Genomic DNA, 19298 nt, shown 5'->3' with positions numbered 1-19298 from the left:
GGGACCGCTGTCAAAATAAAAGCCTCGTTATTCTCATTTTTATTTCTTTCATTTCGTATTTAACTATGAGGTTCAACTCCTTCATTTTGGTGACTTTTTATGCACTAAAACTTGCTTACCAAGATCATGTACCACCTTTTTTAGTCCAAACACACACACAAAGAGGAACACACATCACACACACACACACACCTATATTTGAGAGGAATACACCAGTAAGTTGTGCTTTGTTGCAGAAGTTAATATAATAAATAAAGTCTTGTCTTGAGTCTTGACTGTTTATTCCACCAACAAATCTTATATATTCTTCATTCTACATTCAATAGTGTAGACCGGGGGTGTCTAACTCAATCTCACTAAGGGCCACACTAGAACATGATAATCAGGGGCCAGACATGTACAGTTTATTGACATGCTTTGAATAATCGAAAGAGGCAAATATGTTGGACTGTTTTATTGCATGTTTTTACATACTTTCACATTTGGCCCACATAAAGCCCTAAAAAAAGCTGTCCTTGGGCGCCCGGATAGCTCAGTTGGTAGAGTGGGCGCCCATGTGTATGGGTTTGCTCCCCGACGCAGCGGGCCCGGGCTCGACTCCGACCTGCGGTCCCTTTGCTGCATGTCATCCACCCTCTCTCCCCTTTCATTTCTTCAGCTGTCATGTCAATAAAGGCCTAGAAATGCCCAAAAAATAATCTTAAAAAAAACATTAAAAAAATAATTAAAAAAAAGCTGTCCTAGAATTGAGCAAATCAAGCCAAACAATGCATTCTGGTCACATTTTTAAAAGGCCTGAATATGGGAATTTCTGAATCTCAAACCTAAATTGTTATGCGGGCCGGATCCAAATTTGGGAGGGGCCGGATTTGGCCTGCGTGTCTTGAGTTTGACACACGTGGTATAGACAGTGTCAAGAGAGGAGGAAAAAAAAAAACTTGAAAATTGTTACAAAACAAGCATTGAAGATGATCCATAGGAGCATAGGAATAATATGTTTTGGTAACAAGAACACAAACCAATGATAAATCTCTGCAAGACTAAAGATCAGCATCAATTGTTCAGTCACTAGTCGGTATCTCTCCTATCGGTCCTTTGTGAGCTGGTGCTGGGGCCTCCTTGGGACGCAGAATCCAGGTCCTGATTCCAGCTTGTGTGGTCCTGTGTGTCCGCTCAGAGTTTCCTGATGAGGAAGGCCACTACGTAGGGTTTAAACTGTCCGCCTTCTCGTACTGCGCCGATAGGTCCTCTGGGACAGGGATGGCCAACAGCGCAGCGGTGTATGGCGTAGGGTTGACGAAGACTTTCTCAAAAATGAGGTCCATCATGTCAGCAACATAACCTGTATCATAAAACACAAGCTCTTTTTAATTGGTTGGATTGTTGTTTTTGTATTTAATTGATTTTTCATCAAGAGAAATCAACCCGTTCTCACTCAGAACTCGTAAAATACGGACGTTTGGGCAGTGGCTGTCAGCGTCTGAAGCGACGAAAAAAACGTACCGGGGAGAGCAGCAGCTACATGGGATTTGAAGATGACGTAGCATTAAGAGCGACTACGGTAGCGAGCAGTATGAAAGGCCGAAAATCCGCGTAGGGAGGTTGGTTGGGGGGGTGGATGGGTCAAACACGGGACTTTCACTCAGGAGACCGGGGATCGTGTCACGCGTGTCACGTTTCCTAAACCCAACCGTCCCGTTCTTCCCGCGAGTCACGGAAACGTAAGCCCACCCACGACCTTTTCCTTAACCTAACAGCGTCAAAATAGACGCCAATAGTCGATTTCGATAAAGCACGTTGTATGGCGCTAAAGGAGACTTTTAGCGTCAATAACAACGACAAAGGCACCTGACCAAGCGTCCCTATTTTACGAGATGGGAGTGAGAACGGGTTGGAGAAATACATTTTACAATTCCAAAATATGTGTTGTTTGAATTGATTTGAACCCTTACCAAAGGTGGGCTGTGTCTTTTGAGGGTTGGCTCTGCACTCTCCCTTCCTAGCCTTTGGAAAGGAGATTTTCAAGAGAGGTTCACCTTCCTCCGTTTCGGCCTGTGGTCCGTCCACATTCTCATTATAATGCATAGCAGCCAGGTAGAGTCTGGAAGTACAAGACTAAACGTGTTAATATTGACAGATATTTTAGGCTAGAATTCCCAAAAGTATTGGGTAAACAAACTCTCTTTCACCTGCACAGCATTCCAATAAAGGGAAAGACAACATTCTTTGGGGCAAAACGAAGGACGACGGCACGGAAAGCCTCCAACCATGAAGTTTGGTGGTGGGGGCTCAGATTTGCGACATCCTTCAGCGTTCTTTTATTTGTCAGCAACTTCTCCAACTTGTAGAAAGCTGGAGTTGCTGCAGACAATAAGAACATATATTAGAAAACAATACGGTACAGAATATTACAACAATGATCTCTGGTACATTTCTGAAAGTGACTTAATAACAACAGTATGTGTAGTTGTCTGTTAACTGTTTTGACATTAAGGGTCCTATTTTAACCATCTGAGGTCACGGCGTGAAGCGCCTGGTGCAGGTGTGTTTAGGGCGTGTCCAAATCCACTTTTGCTAGTTTGACGGCGGAAAAAAGGGTCCGTGCGCCAGGCGCATGGTTCTAAAGGGTTGTACTTAGTGTCTTCATTAATCAGAGGTGTGTTTTGGGCGTAACATGCAATCAACCAATCAGAGATCATCTCCCATTCCCTTTAAAAGCCAGGCACGTTTGGACCTTGGAGCATTGCTGTTATGATGGAGGATCTGCACCGTAATATTTGTATTTGTAATCTTCTGCATGTGTGTGTGCTGCTGTGCGTCCCTGTGTGTGTAACAAGCATAGTGTGCACGTGCTGTGCACGAGCCTAGGAGCATTTTACTAATGCTCTGTTAAAATAACAATGAAATGCTGCGTTATTGACTTTAGACCAGGTTTTTGTTGGTTAATGGTGCCATCACTTCCCACTGCTTCAAGATAGCAATACGCCCAGAATGCACTTGAACACACCTCCCTGTAAGACCAGCACGCCCAGAATGCACCTGAACACACCTCCCTGTAAGACCAGCACGCCCAGAATGCACCTGAACACACCTCCCTGTAAGACCAGCACGCCCAGAATGCACCTGAACACACCTCCCTGTAAGACCAGCACGCCCAGAATGCACCTGAACACACCTCCCTGTAAGACCAGCACGCCCAGAATGCACCTGAACACACCTCCCTGTAAGACCAGCACGCCCAGAATGCACCTGAACACACCTCCCTGTAAGACCAGCATGCCCGTGGGCCACAGATGGGCGCAGGTGCATTTGTTATTTAAACAACGTGGGCACTGGACGGGAAATTGACAACTGCATCGGTCTTAAACTAGCAAAGACACTTGCGTCGGGCTGTGCGCCAGGTGCAAGATAGGACCCTTACCCTGTATATTGATGAAATACCTGCTTGGAGCCATTTCCTCTTGTCAGTTGTCTTGCGGATCACATGCTCGCACTCGGGGTAAAGAGGATCCTCGTGTGTGTGGACATCTCGAACATGGTTCAGGATGGCGGTCCACTTTGCGATTCTCTCTGGCCCGGAGGTTGAGCCAGCTGCCGTCCAGTGTATGTGGTCGTCGATGCTTTTCAGCCACTTCTTGAGTTCCTCACAGTCTTTCTGCTTGCTGATTGCTTCCAGTTTCTTTGAAATTCCTACAACGAAAGCAAAATACATTCCACTTAGTTAAGATACTCATAAACTGAGTGATTAGACTACTCTATTGTAGCATTTCATAATCAATGTCAAAGCATGTGTTACCATTTACTCATAGTGTCACAATTTCACAGTAAGAGTGAGCTTTACACAAGCTTAAAAAAAAAAATCTGACATCAGGTCCTTCTCACCAAAAGGATATGACTAACAACTCCACACTCCAGTGTTCAAAGACATTTTTAACACCTCACTGGAGACATGCCACGTGCCAGCCTGCTTCAAGTCCTCAACAATCATCCCTGTTCCCAAGAAGCCAAGGACAACAGGACTTAATGACTTCAGACCCGTCACCCTGACCTCTGTGGTTATGAAGTCCTTTGAGCGCCTTGTGCTTTCACACCTCAAAGCCATCACTGACCCCCTCCTGGACCCCCTCCTGGACCCCCTCCTGGACCCCCTGTAGTTTGCCTACAGAGCCAACAGGTCTGTAGACGACGCAGTCAACCTGGCCCTCCACTACATCCTCCGGCACCTGGACTCTGCAGGAACCTACGCCAGGATTCTGTTTGTGGACTTCAGCTCTGCCTTGAACACCATCATCCCCGCTCTGCTTCAGGAGAAACTCTCCCAGCTTGGTGTGCCCGACTCCACCTGCAGGTGGATCACTGACTTCCTGTCTGACAGGAAGCAGCATGTGAAGCTGGGGAAAGACATCTCCGACTCACAGACCATCAGCACCGGATCCCCTCAGGGCTGTGTTCTTTCCCCCCTGCTCTTCTCCCTGTACACCAACAGCTGCACCTCCAGTCACCAGTCCGTCAAGCTTCTGAAGTTTGCGGACGACACCTCCCTCATCGGACTCATCTCTGATGGAGACGAGTCCGCCTACAGGTGGGAGGCTGACCACCTGGTGACCTGGTGCAAGCAAAACAATCTAGAGCTCAATGCTCTAAAGACAGTGGAGATGGTTGTGGACTTCAGGAAGAACCCAGCCCCACCTGCCCCCATCACCCTCTGTGGCTCCACAATTAACACTGTGGAGTTTCCTGGGAACTATCATCTCCCAGGAGGCTGAGGTCCATCAGGACCAAAACCTCACGTCACAAGGACAGTTTTTTCCCCTCTGCCACTAGCCTTATTAACAAGGCCCGGAAACTACCCTGACTCTCTCCACACCCCCCCTCTGGCTCTACATGCCACTGTACTTAATCTGCTCTTTTTATCTTAATTCTTACTCTCTTATTTTTAATACATTCTGTGTGTGAATATACATATATTTATACTTATATTGTTTGTTGTGTTTAACCTGCTTGTTTAACTTATTTTAGAGAATGTGTGACGTGCTCCTACAACACCAAAACTAATTCCTTGTATGTGTAAAAAACGTACTTGGCAATAAAGCTTTTCTGATTCTGAGTCTGATTCTGAACTCAAAGAAAGGAAAAGGCTGGAGCAAAACTGATAGATTTTGTATGGTATAATGGTGCCTAGCAGTGCCTAACAGTGCCTAGCAGTGCCTAGCAGTGCCTAACAGTGCCTAGCAGGGCCTAGCAGTGCCTAGCAGTGCCTAGCAGTGCCTAGCAGTGCCTAGCAGTGCCTAGCAGTGCCTAGCAGTGCCTAGCAGTGCCTGACTTTTTGCTAGAACCTAACAATGTAGCTATGGAACTGAACTTTGGCCTACTTTAGCATATAAACATTAGCTCACTAAGAACCTGGGAACCACAATCCCAAACTGGCAGTTTGATTTTCTGTGTACTGAATCGTTAACCTAAAGTAAACTTCTTTGACTCTTATGAACATCATGTCTTTTTTTAAATATTAGTTTTTCCAAAATTATACTTAAAAAAAATCCCAATATATCGCCTTACGCACAGTATCGAAATATATTGCAATATATTGAATCGTGACCCTTGTACCGTGATGCGTATCGTATCGCCAGATTCTTGCCAATACACAGCCCTACTCAGCTCCATATTGGCACTGACAATATACCTTTTGCCATGTGCCGGACATCGTAGTAATGGGTTATGTTTCTCTCCCTGAGGAACTCCTGTACTCGTGGATGACGATCAGTGACAATGCAATCGAGGTCGACGCCCCGCGACTCCAGTAATGCTAGACTCCTCGTCAGGCCCTCCTTTTCCATGTGGCTGCTACCACCAACCTCGTTGCTCTGTTAACGCAGAAAAACAATATATTAATAAAAATGCATTATAGACTTTGATTTTCAAAGGACAACCAAATGACAACTCACCTGAACCAACTGAATGTCCACAACGGTGTTAGTATGGAGATCCATCATTGTATAGCTCCCATACTTTGCAGAGTGGCCTGTTTTTGGTCAAATAGTGACATTAGTAATCAGTATTTAATACTTTGGTATTATGTCTGGCATTTTATTTAGGTCACTCCTTTTAAAAGGTGCTGTAGGTAGGATTGTGAAGATCCAGGACTTAGCAAAAAATTTGAACATCAACTTATCAGCCCCTCCCCCCACAAAGGAGAATGAATGTGTGTGCATGAGCAGTGATTGACACGCAGTTAGACACCCCCCCCCCCTGGCCCTGATTGGTGCATCTGAACAGTTAGAGACCCCCCCCCTGGCTCTCATTGGTGCATCTGAACAGTTAGAGACCCCCCCCCGGCCCTGATTGGTGCATCTGAACAGGGAGCGGTGGATTTTTGCAAATCTCAATTGCAAAAAGTGGTGCCAGAGGATTTATTTGAATGACCTGCTTCCTGTAGTTCTACTGGAACATAGGGTCAGTTTCAGCAGATATGACAGAAAGGGAGTTTTAGAAGTCTTACCTACTGCACCTTTAACTTCAAACAATATCTAACCCCTGTATAAACTACACTAATTCAGTAAAGTATCAATACCTGGGGAGTCAGCTCTCATGTCACCACCAAGGGTCACTTTTTCCTCCTGACTCAGCCGCTGCAGATTCACATCCTGTGTGACTTTCCAGTGGTGAATAACTGCCGGTTCAATGAAAGATCTGGCATGGCGGCGAAATGTTTCATGCCCAAACAACTGTAGCTTCATTGCCTTGAAGACCTGTTGGTGTGGGGAGGATACATGATACATGTAATTTGATCTACATTGAAGGAATTCACAGTCAAAGTAACTACAGTTGCACATCATTTACCTTTTCGATTCGTGTGAAAGAGGCACCGCTCAGGTACAAGGCGGCAGAAAGGTGCAGATCTCCAGCTGGCGTGCTCCCAAGGACGGGCTGGCTATTCCAGTGTCTTGTAAATGTGCAATGGAGGCACCGCTGCTTCACAGACAGGAAGGTCCCCAGCCTTTGGGTCTTCACATCACATGCCCGCGTGCAGACTGGACATACATTAAACAACTCCATGATGCAGTTCTCGTACACTATGTACTTTTTGCTGTTGTGGGTGGGAGCGGATGAATCATCTCTATATCAAACCAAAAAGAAAGGAAAACTCATTTTGAGGTAAACAGACTGGCCCTCATTGACGAAACGAACGTTGGACGTACGGTCATTTCCACGCATTTATCAATATGGACGTGAGTGGAGGCTACGATCAAATCTCACGATGCCACTGAGTGTAAGAGGGTGAAATGCGGAGGTATGTCCCTCTTTGGCTAATGTATTTTAAAGATGGAGGCGCAACATGGTGGCCGTCATTCGAGCAACATATGTATTCTGAATGATTCTGAATGTCAGATTCTACGCGTACGAGAATACTTTGATTAGTTGGTGGAAGTAATTACACATGAATGAGCACATATTTGGGAAAGAACAAAGGGGTTTTTGCTAAGAATCAACTCAAAAAATTACACAATGAAGGTTTAAATTTAGGTACACCTACATATAGGCCTAAGAGATTGCCATATAAGCCTGTATATTACTATTAGGACTATAGCATACATGTAAGGATGTATAAATTAAATAAACTTCAGCTGGAGTCTGATTTACTACGGCAACACTGTTGACTGCATCAGCGATCTCTTTCCATTCCCCATTCTTTCTACAGCCTTTAACACCAGCTTTCAGGCTGCCAAATAGTACACACGTTACTGCAAATGAACCTGAGATATCAGGGTTTTAATCTCCACCTCTGAAAAGTGCCGCTTCTCAGCCGGATTACGTCTCGCCATGTCGTGAATTGTAGGGGCGAGGCCTCAAAACCCAGAATACATTGGGGCGTGATGTTTAAATTACGATTGTTTCCAGCCGCTGCATTTATCAATGTACGACCATTCTTACAATGTGATAAGAACGTTTCATGAATCCCACGTGAAGCCTGTCGTGAGAGGATTTCTACGCTCATATCTACGCTGGTTTCTACGTTAGGTTGATAAATGAGGGCTACTGAGCTTTCATCTGGACTGTACTTTAAACCATCGCCCTGTTTGGAGCTGGTTTAACAACCTTTATATGCACATAAACAATCCTAAAAGTAATGCTATAAACAACAACAGTCTCACTGAGACTTGCCATACAATTTATAAAAATGATGAAAGCTGTCACGAGCCACACATCTATCTTCACACTCAGTAACTTACGACTTTAGTGTAGAGTCTAGCGATGCGGCGATGGAGTCGGCAGGATCATAAGTGGGATCCTGTCCCTTTAAAGCTTCCACTACAGAGCTGCCCTCCAACGGGTTGTCCTCCAGCTCTTCATCGAGGTCTAGACGAGGTCTTTTGGGTGGTCTCTGTATAGGTGCCGATGACAGGCACAAAGGGTCTGCATTTGAAGGCCCCACACCGAAATCTTTGCAGGAGACAGTTGCCTGGACACCTACGGCCAAAATGAATATTAACGCCAGAATACGTACTAAGTACATCAAAATTAAATGTACTGAAGGTGGCAAGTACATACCTTCACTTCTAAACTGGGGCAGCGGAGTCTTTAAGGATAGCTGTGTGCCTACAGTATATGTTTCCAGGTGGTCTGTCTGGCAGGCAACATCCCTTGAGCGAGGCAGCTGAACGTAAGCACTTGATGCGCTGGCCTGTGTAGAGACAACAAGGTCACATTAGTACTCAATTTATTACTTTGTATATATTCCAGGTGCAAGTTGTAAGAAGATAGAAGACAAGCATGTTTAGGGAATAAAATGAATACTTAAAATTAGATCTAGGAAATGATAAAATGATATTACATTAAAAGGTGCACTATGAGTTCCTGCATGGTTTCTGCGCAATTTCATTCATTTTTGACTGTCTTGTCTGAAATGGTAGTCGTCTCTCCTTGATCCGCTAGCTGCCTGGCCCCTGAACACACCGTGAAAAAGCCCGTTCTCGGGAGACAACACAGGGCTCGTAAACGTGAATTTACTTGGAACGTCAACAGAAGTGACCACGCAGGAACTCATCGTGCACCTTTAAGGGTGTCACGATTTCACAAAGTCACAATCTCGAACTTCGAATTAAAAAATGTTATCGTCGATGCCACGCCCCCGTGTCACAAACAAACCCCACAATTTCAATTTCAATAGATCCTTTTCCTCTCAAAATCACAACCGTTCTCTTCGAGATCCCTAGCAAAACCCACAAACAAAAAACAACAGTCAGGTTCCCCACGGGACACCAAAAACCAACATAGTGAAGCCTCTTGCTTTTAGTTGATAACCTTTGATTGCCTCCTTGGCGGAGTTACCTAGTGCTGCGGCCAATACTCTGACGTCGCTCCGGAGACTGCACAGCTGTGAGCGTGGGGTTGGGGGTTTCCGGTAGAATCACAGAGGAAGAAAGGAAGACGAGTAATCCGCTTAGAACGAGGCTAAAGAAGAACGGGACCTTTTACTCGTCGCAGAGGGCTGGCAAGCTACGGAGCCACTCACTGGATGGAATCGGCCTCTACCACGGGTGAGTGTTAGCGCCATTTTAGTTTGCAATTGCTGGTGTAATTATCACGGCGGACTGGCGGTGTGTGACGCAGGACGTGTAGGACCAAAAAGCGGCAATCGCTACAAGTCGCAGTCAGTATCACTCGGTTCCCCTTCTGATGTAGAAATTGAGAAGGACACAGGGAGCAGTATATGTTCAACTGTTCGGAAATAGTTTGTTAAGGCACTTAAAGCCCATGTTGCAGGTTAACCCCCACTGTCGATTAATGGGTACATAAAGCACTCAAGATATATCATTTTAAAAATGTGGAGAGCTTGTGCTGTAGGGAAGCGAGTGCGTTTTGGTCGCTGGTCGAGGAGCTGACCCCGCGACCAGCAGATGTGACATGCCATCATTCAGCATCCAGAAGTTGAGGCACGCTGCCAGAATCTGTTTGTGCTGAAGATAGCATACACATATTTCTATAATCTACGCCATCTACCGCTGAACACTCTCTTACTCGTCTCTCGTTACTCTCTCGTCACTCTCAAACGGGCTTTGGTCTGTCGTCTCAAAACCGGTCTTTGGTGTTTTTTGCCCCCAACGTCTCCTCCCAGGCGGCGCGGCAATGGTTATGTTTCCGGTTAAGGTTAGGGTTAGCTGCCTGGAAGGCAAAAAACACCATCGAGCTTGCAAACAGCTGTAAAATAGAACTTTTTCGTATTATATTCCGTTTTGTGATACCCAACAACATCAAATACAATGGATAACAGTTTAAATGTTTATTACCAACAAGCAAATTGCGCAAATTCGTTGGAAAATTAACCCTGCAACACAGACTTTAATTGTTCAGAGAAGACTATGCACATGGCTGTTTTATTGTTTTTTGTTTGTTTTGTTGTGAACTTGAATGTCATCTTCTGTGAAGAACACTACAGATACAAAAGAGAAACTAGATGGCAGGTTATTTTGCTTAAGTTTCCAATTGACTGAAGATATACGTTATTGTCACTAGAGAATGGATACCTGAACCGAGCCCGTCGGGACCTGACGGGCCGGGCCGGGTTCGGACAGATATTTAGAAATGATGTTGGGGTTCAGGTCGGGTTCGGTCACATCAGCGCGATAAGGCATTGAACATTTTAAATTTAAAACAGCTGATTATGTAGGTGCGTGCCTGTGTTAACGTGAGCTTGTTGCCCCGTGTGAGCTGATGACCTCATCTGTTGACATTTCTGAATGCCTTCCTACAGCTGCTTAATAAAAGCTTTCCACGCAAACCAATGTACATGTGTCATTAGTATGAGGAAAAAATGAGATTTTAACTGTGTCGGATGCGGGCCGGGCTCGGACAGAAAAATGCGGCCCGATCCTCACTCCAATTCTTACATTATGTTGTTAATAAATGTTTTAAATTTGACAATGTAGTGTGGTACATTGTGAACAAAGGTCAGATATTATATTGCATAAAAGTCTAGTCTAAAAATGTCATGCTTAAAAAAAAAATCGAATGGTGCCGTGACCTTAGAATTGAAAAATGTAATCGAGGATTTGGAGAATCGTGACACCCCTATATTACATCATTTATTTGTTTACATATTCTATATTTCATATATCTTAAAAGTTCTTACAATGTAGGTTATTACAACTACATCAAGCTCTGCAGAAACCTGCTAATAACCCACTGATTTGACTCAGGTGTGAAGGGGAAAACATGAGTGGGCCCATGTATTTAGGAAGAGTTAACAGGCCATAATTATCTCCTCATCGGTAAAAACAGTTGTGCTCGTTTGTAGTAGGGTGACCACCAGACATTCTTAAAGATTCGGGACATTCCATTGATATCCAAGAAGTTGAGATCGGTGCCTGTGGCCCCGTTGCTGTAAGGCACCTCGAATTTGCCCATTCTCATGTACATGCCCATGTCATTTGTGTACAACACTTGCGTTACAGTGTGTGTATTCACACACACACTTGATGCTATCTACCTTTACATTAGCAACAGTAACTGGGCTGTTAGCTGCAGAGCTAATGTTACAGCCACATTCTAAAAGGAGCTTGCACACTGCTCCAACAAATACCAACCAACATTATAAAGTTGGCCAGTTGGTCATCTATACAATGTTCATAAAACCAACTGCCAGTCCACACTGCCCAGACAGTAACAGACAAGACTGACTTTGGTCACCTAGTCCTACCTTTTCTTATTTGAGTTTTGGTTTACTATAACATGGATGAAGTGGAGACCTTGTTGAATGTAGCCAAAGTAGTTCTGGTCTACCTGGCCTGTAAAGCTGCTAGCCGTGTACAGGAGAGACGGCAATCAAGACGAGCTAGCAGGAGACTGGGGTGTAAACCTTGGATATTGCAACATGCAAAACAGGGTGTCTATCCTAACTTGTGTCAAGAACTTCGCTCAGAAGATACTCCAGCTTTTGCGAATTTTGCACATTTTGCTCCTCAAGCTTTTGAGGAATTACTCACTATGGTTACTCCACTAATTGCCAGGAAAAAAAAAACATTTTAAAGACAGCATTTCAAGCTGTTAGAATGTTGCCGTTTGTGGGAAAATGGGCGACATTTGTTCGACATTCTCCAACTCCACCAGACCAGACTGGACATGTCAAACTCTAACGACTCCATCCAACAAACGCCAGCAAACACAGACAGCCGGCCCACACTGACCCAACTGTTGGTGTTTGTTGGCGTTTGTTGGAGCAGTGTGCAGGCTCCTTAAGGGTAACAAGCTAGATAACCATATACAGTAAAGCAACAAAATTATATAGCGTTAGTTGGCTTACTTGTCCGAAGTTTGTAGCTGAGCCAAGGAGAGTTGGTACTGATCCAGACTTTATCTTCAGACGTTCAGCAAGGCCAGCTCTGTATTGGCCCAAGTTGAGGAAACAGTCGTCGGTGAAATGTTTGGCGCAGACATACAAAACTTTGGGAAGTTGTGTCGGCGCATTTCCAGACAAAATAAAATTAACCCACTGGTTCTTCAGAGGCTCGGGTGAAGGAACTAAAAAAAGACTTTTGTGTTCATCTGTACATCCAAACACTGAGCAACTGTTATGCTTCGCTCGTTTGCGAACCATGATGTCTCTCGAGGAAAAACTAATATCGCGCTCGCACGGTCGTAGCTCATTTTCTCTACCCTGGTAATCTCGCGAAATCCGTTTCTGTAAATCTCCACTCTGCGTAAAAGATTTCTTACGGACTGAGCAGCTGAAAGGTTGCTCTCCTGTGTGAGTCATCATGTGTGCCTTCAGGTGTGCTTTGGTCCCAAATCTTCTCCCACACTCAGAGCAGCTGAATGTTTTCTTACATCTTGAATCATGTTTCAGGGAGTTTAAAGCTGACTGAGGTTCTCTGGTCTCCTTCCAATCAGCACTGTCATCAGTCTCAGGTTCAGAAGGGTCTCCAGTCTGGTCTTCAGTCTCTGGTTGTAAAAGTAGATGTGAGTTCCTGGCTGGTTCTGGTCCTCCACAGTCCTCTCCATCAGCTTCTGTTTCCATGTGTTGAGTTTGTCTCTGATGAAGCTGTGAGGACTGAGCTTCCTCTTCATCATCTTCAATCTTCACAGCGACAGGAATGAATGGGAACTTGGTGATATCAGCCTCCTCCAGCCCTTGAAGCTGCTCTCCCTCCTGACTGCTCCACAGTTCCTCCTGTTCCTCTTTAATGTGTGGGGGGGGCTTTGGCTCCTGCTGCTCCTCTTCACCAACAATCACTTTAAGAACGTCTGGGGGTAAAGCTGAAACACAGACAGACAGCCGTTAATGGGAGTCTCAACAATACTTTGCTATTTAGCTGATTTCACTGTGATAAGGACGCAGCTTCATAATGAAATAATCTCTTTGTCCCCAAAGGTCATCATACACAACTGAGCTGTTACACTACCACCCTTAAAGGACAATTCCGGCGTAAAATGAACCTAGGGGTTAATAACATATATGTTATGTATGTATATATGTGTACCGAGTCGAACGTTCTCTGGGATCTGTTTTCATGCTAATCGAATGTGTCTCTAGCTGTTAACAAGCTACCGCAAAACCGGTGGTTAATTGCTAACGCTAGCTTTCGGGGCAAAGTTTTTAATAAACTGTCTGTACACTTACAAAGTTCTCATTGCATCGGTTTGCATGTAGGGACCCTCATAATGCTACTGTTTAAGTGTGGTGCTATTTTGAGCCTTGATAGTGGTAGAAAATAGTGATTTACCCTCTGCCCCGTTGTTGTTTTCTAACTGCATTATAGTAACGTTAGCTTAGCTGAGAAAGTTTGTTAGCTGCCCTACAGCTGTAAGAGTTAAACTTGACTTCATATATGATCTTCTAATAGATGTATTCTCAGTAACGTGACAATCTGCAAGAAACACGTTGCTTATAAATCACTAAAATAGTAGCGACAGCACCGTTTGGCTTAGTTAGGTAATTTGAATATTGCTTTTTTATGAATTTTTTTAATGTTTTATATGCAATCTTGCCTTTCTCGTGGCCTTGGCCTACACGCATGTGAAAATTAAATGCTTTTGTTTAGTCTGATGAACAATAAAGTTTTTGAATCGTATCCCAATCGTACACGTTCCCTTAATACATACATCCACGGGGTATCATCATCACAATACTATCAGAAATGGCGGAGAGCGAGCTGAGACACCTGACAACGTTACACCCCGACAAGCTAGGCCATAAGCTCTCTCCTCATCACGGGGCTTACCAGCTGTCCGCTAGGCCATAACGGACAAACTGACACGGTTCAAATGTAAAGATATGAGACGATCAACATCACGCAGGGTCTGGATTTAAATATTTCATTCAGGAGCTTGAGCTGAGGTACATTAGAGTCATTCATTTTGTCCCGCTGTTTTATTGTTAATAAGAAAGCGATCACCTGTTTTCAACAGTTAGTTTTGTAATGTTAGTAGTCCCTCTAGTGGACAGAACGTGTAACAACAACAACCACATGCTGATAGTGGCATTGACCATCCATAAGCCTGTGTAATATCGTAAATATTAATAACAGGATGAATTTGAGCATTTAATATTCAAATACTATTTGAATATTAAATAAAATAACAAATGGAATTCGAATAGTATTACAGAGGAAGATTGACAGCCCTAGTAGGAAACAAGGTAACGCCGAGCTGTAAAGATACCACCAATCACAACGGAAAGAGCATTTACTGGCGGTGAGTGTAACTGTCATTTATTCACATTTAAAGGGATAATTCGCCATTTCACCGTCGCGGGCGTCGTTGTGTGTGCGGCCAGCTGGGGCACCCGGGCAGAGACGGGGGGGGGGACTGGACTAACTGGAGCGTTGGCATACGGCAGGCAGAGAACATTTATATAGGTTTCTCTGTCCTGTTCTTCACATCAGTGAGGCTTTCTTCTCTTGTTTCAACGTGAATACATGACCAAGTGACTGGAACTATCATCACCTCTTGCGCCTGGATTCTCAACGTCCCGGCGTTTTTTTCTTATTCACTACATGCGGTTCACAATACACGGTTAGTTAGCGTAGTTACACACAGTGAAATGACGTGTCCTGTTTGTATTTCACCATACTATCTGCTTTGAGAGAGTGAAGCTGTGGGCTGAGCTCTGCTCTCTCAGAGCTGTGTGTTTTAGAGGAGAGATGTCAGGTGAAGAGGAAGAGAGCGTGTCATGGAGGAGAGTGGGAGCCATGCCAGCTGTATACTACTATCTCTGTATAGATGATATGATGTATAACAGCTGTATACTACTATCTCTGTATAGATGATATGATGTATAACAGCTGTATACTACTATCCCTGTATGGATGATATGATGTATAACAGCTGTATACTACTATCTCTGTATAGATGATATGATGTATAACAGCTGTATACTACTATCCCTGTATGGATGATATGATGTATAACAGCTGTATACTACTATCCCTGTATAGATGATATGATGTATAACAGCTGTATACTACTATCCCTGTATGGATGATATGATGTATAACAGCTGTATACTACTATCCCTGTATGGATGATATGATGTATAACAGCTGTATACTACTATCCCTGTATGGATGATGTATAACAGCTGTATACTACTATCTCTGTATAGATGATATGATGTATAACAGCTGTATACTACTATCCCTGTATGGCTGATATGATGTATAACAGCTGTATACTACTATCTCTGTATAGATGATATGATGTATAACAGCTGTATACTACTATCTCTGTATAGATGATATGATGTATAACAGCTGTATACTACTATCTCTGTATAGATGATATGATGTATAACAGCTGTATACTACTATCTCTGTATAGATGATATGATGTATAACAGCTGTATACTACTATCTCTGTATATATGTGATATTATTTCTATCTTTGTTGTCAGTCTGACTCAGGTTAAACTCTTTGTGAAACATGAACTCTCCAGAACTTTCTGTTATTCTCCAGTTTGACAGTTTAACACTTTAACGTAGATTATCTTTAGGGCTTTATTACGTGGTATCTGATCGGTGCATTAACTCCAGTACTTCCCGATACTGATACCAGCATTTTAGGCAGTATCGGAGGCTATACCGATACTGGTATCGGTATCAGAACATCTCTACTTCTATACTGAAGTAACGTATCTCATTTTTACGTATCTGTACTTTCGTTATTTATATTTCCGGAAACTTTTACTTTTACAACACTACGTTTCCCCTCAGCATCTTAGTTACTCCTTACTACAAAATAAAATCTGAAGAAATTTACTACACAGCAGATTTGATGGCGTTAGATTACTCTTTGTGCGTTGTAGGAAAACATGGTTTTGTCAGTCTTGAGACAGTGCGGCGTGTTTTTCTAGAATGTAAAAGAAAGGTAGTATTTGTTAAGAGTGACAGGGCGAGGCGAGGCTGTTTCTGTTCTCCCTTTGTTTGGACGCAGTGAGGACCATGTGCAGGACTGGATGGAAGAGTCTGGTGTAAACCTTGACGTGTGGAGGGCAGGAATACTACATACTAGCCGGGATCCTCCAACAACAACAGGAGGAATATTATGGTGTGTAGAAGCTGCTGAGCAACACGTTGCCAGGGAAACGTGTTCTGTAGCTTCAGGAGCTAGCTGCATGCTAACAGCTAACAGGCTAACGTTAGCTTAGCGTGACTGTGAGAGCAGTTCGAGAGCAGACTAACCTTCTCAGACACACACACACACACACATACATACTTTTATATATACGATAAAGTTAGCACGCTGATATAAAGCTCGTTAGCTGCAGGAGCTAGCTGCATGCTAACAGCTAGCAGGCTAACGTTAGCTTAGCGTGATTATGAGAGCAGTTAGATTGTCAGACTAACCTTCTCCCCGCAGCTTGGTCTCCTCCGTGTGTTCCCGGTGTCGCTCCATCTCTGATCAACAAACTAAGAAACGCTGTTTGGGATTCCCTGATCTGGATTCAGCTAACGGCTTCTCTCCTCACTGGGAAACAACAACAGACACCACTTCCGGGGGGACCGCTGTCAAAATAAAAGCCCCGTTATTCTCATTTTCACTATTTTTGTTTTGATTTCCTTCATGAGGATATCTTTTGTTACATTTAGGAACCCTGTTTTACTGTTGCTTTTTTTAAACTGTAAATATGATTAGAACAACTTATGGATTGATTTATATTTATTTAGATACGTTTATAGCCGATAGTTTAATAACCTACATTTGATAAATTACACACACACACACACACACACACACACACACACACACACACACACACACACACACACACACACACACACTTCTGGAAGAAGTATTCAGATCCTTTACTGCAGTAAAAGTACTAATACCACACTGTATAAATACTCTGTTACAGTAACAGTCCTGCAGTGAAAATGTTCCTTCAGTAAAAGTGTGTAAGTATCATCAGGAGAATGTAGTTTTTGTATTAAAACCTTGTAGTGTGTGTAAGGATCAACCAGCTGTGTGTTTAAAGGTCTGATCCTCTCAGCTGACTAGTAGTCGTTATATTGTTGGTTAGTTTACTTTAGAATAAGACATCAGATTTATAAACTACATGAGTTTAGTGTTCAGAAATATTAATGTGTAAAGTAACTAGTAACTAAAGCTGGAACAGATGAATGTAGTGGAGTAACTAAAGTAACTAGTAACTAAAGCTGTAACAGATGAATGTAGTGCAAAAGTAACTAGTAACTAAAGTAACTAGTAACTAAAGCTTGAACAGATGAATGTAGCGGAGTAACTAAAGTAACTAGTAACTAAAGCTGGAACAGATGAATGTAGAGGAGTAACTAAAGTAACTAGTAACTAAAGCTGGAACAGATGAATGTAGTGGAGTAAAAAGTCCAATATTTCTCTCTGAAATGTAGCGGAGTAGAAGTAGAAAGTGGCATGAAAAGAAAAGACAAGTGAAGTACAAGTACCTCAACATTTGGACTCAAGTACAAGTACCGGAGTACATGTACTTAGTTACATTCCAGCGCTGATAATAAAGAGGCGTTGTTTACTTCATAGGCTGTGTACCTGTGTTATGACATCATCTGGGTCACATCCATCCATCCATCCATCTTCGTCCTCTTATCCGGGGTCGGGTCGCGGGGGCAGCAGCTCCAGCAGGGGACCCCAAACTTCCCTTTCCCGGGCCACATTAACCAGCTCCGACTGGGGGATCCCGAGGCGTTCCCAGGCCAGGTTAGAGATATAATCCCTCCACCTAGTCCTGGGTCTCCCCCGAGGCCTCCTCCCAGCTGGACGTCCCTCCACCTAGTCCTGGGTCTCCCCCGAGGCCTCCTCCCAGCTGGACGTCCCTCCACCTAGTCCTGGGTCTTCCCCGAGGCCTCCTCCCAGCTGGACGTCCCTCCACCTAGTCCTGGGTCTCCCCCGAGGCCTCCTCCCAGCTGGACGTGCCTGGAACACCTCCCTAGGGAGGCGCCCAGGGGGCATCCTTACCAGATGCCCGAACCACCTCAACTGGCTCCTTTCGACGTGAAGGAGCAGCGTCTCTACTCCGAGCTCCTCACGGATAACTGAGCTTCTCACCCTATCTCTAAGGGAGACGCCAGCTACCCTCCTGAGGAAACCCATTTCGGCCGCTTGTACCCTGGATCTGGGTCACATGACAGTTAGAAATAACCAAAAGATGTATACTGGAATTCATTCAAACTTTAATTTGTTTGCATAAATACATGTTTTTAAATTTGACAGAAAGAGACACTTTTATTGTTAATCTCAATTATATCAGAGACAATGAACTGTAGAGAAACATTTTGAACTGTTCCAGCTCCAGTACAATGTGTTGGATGTGTAGTAGTTTGTGTTGTTGCATGTTGAGCCCAGTAGAGGGCAGCACATACCAAGATATTATAGCAGGCTGAGGCTATGATGATTTAGATAGATAGATAGATGGATAGATAGATGGATAGACTTTAATTAATCCTAAAATGGGAAATTTCAGTCCTACAGCAGCACAATATCAGACACACAGCACACATACAGAATATACATGAAATAATAAATAAATAGGACAGAATACGAGAACAAATATTAAACAAAATAAATGACCGGCTCACTCTACATTATCCCTTACTTGGTCTACAGACAGACATTCAAGACAAACAAAAGCAACAGATCTTTTAATTTAAAGTGCTCATATTATGCTTTTGGGCTTTTTCCCTTTATTTATGTTTGTTTAATTGTTTATTTAAAAGGGAAAATGCACATCAATTGACATTTTTTGTTTACACTCAAAATGTAAATGTGCCAGAGTTAGCAAAAAAAAGAGCTCATTTTCATCTGTAGTCCCT

General features: G+C 43.6%; 1 protein-coding gene across 2 annotated transcripts; it reads right to left on the bottom strand.

The window, feature by feature from the left end:
• Positions 1-439: 439 nt before the first annotated feature.
• LOC144528551 (uncharacterized) lies at positions 440-16995 on the bottom strand. Of its 2 annotated transcripts, XM_078267204.1 has the most exons (12): positions 16842-16995; positions 12302-13254; positions 8551-8683; positions 8232-8469; positions 6841-7117; positions 6572-6749; positions 5946-6022; positions 5684-5864; positions 3442-3690; positions 2190-2361; positions 1953-2101; positions 440-1342 (listed from the first exon to the last, which is right to left on the bottom strand). In XM_078267204.1, exons 1-12 carry the CDS (start codon positions 16888-16890, stop codon positions 1200-1202), a joined length of 2799 nt encoding a protein of 932 aa, XP_078123330.1. In that variant the 5' UTR covers positions 16891-16995; the 3' UTR covers positions 440-1199. The 2 variants fall into 2 exon arrangements, with proteins under 2 accessions (XP_078123330.1, XP_078123331.1); XM_078267205.1 differs by lacking the exons at positions 440-1342; positions 1953-2101 and having other exon boundaries at positions 2231-2361; positions 3422-3690.
• Between the last annotated feature and the right edge of the window lie 2303 nt (positions 16996-19298).

The sequence above is a fragment of the Sander vitreus genome, chromosome 14 (genome assembly GCF_031162955.1).
Source record: "Sander vitreus isolate 19-12246 chromosome 14, sanVit1, whole genome shotgun sequence".
Taxonomy (NCBI): domain Eukaryota; kingdom Metazoa; phylum Chordata; class Actinopteri; order Perciformes; family Percidae; genus Sander; species Sander vitreus.
This window is presented reverse-complemented; position numbering and strand designations above follow the sequence as displayed.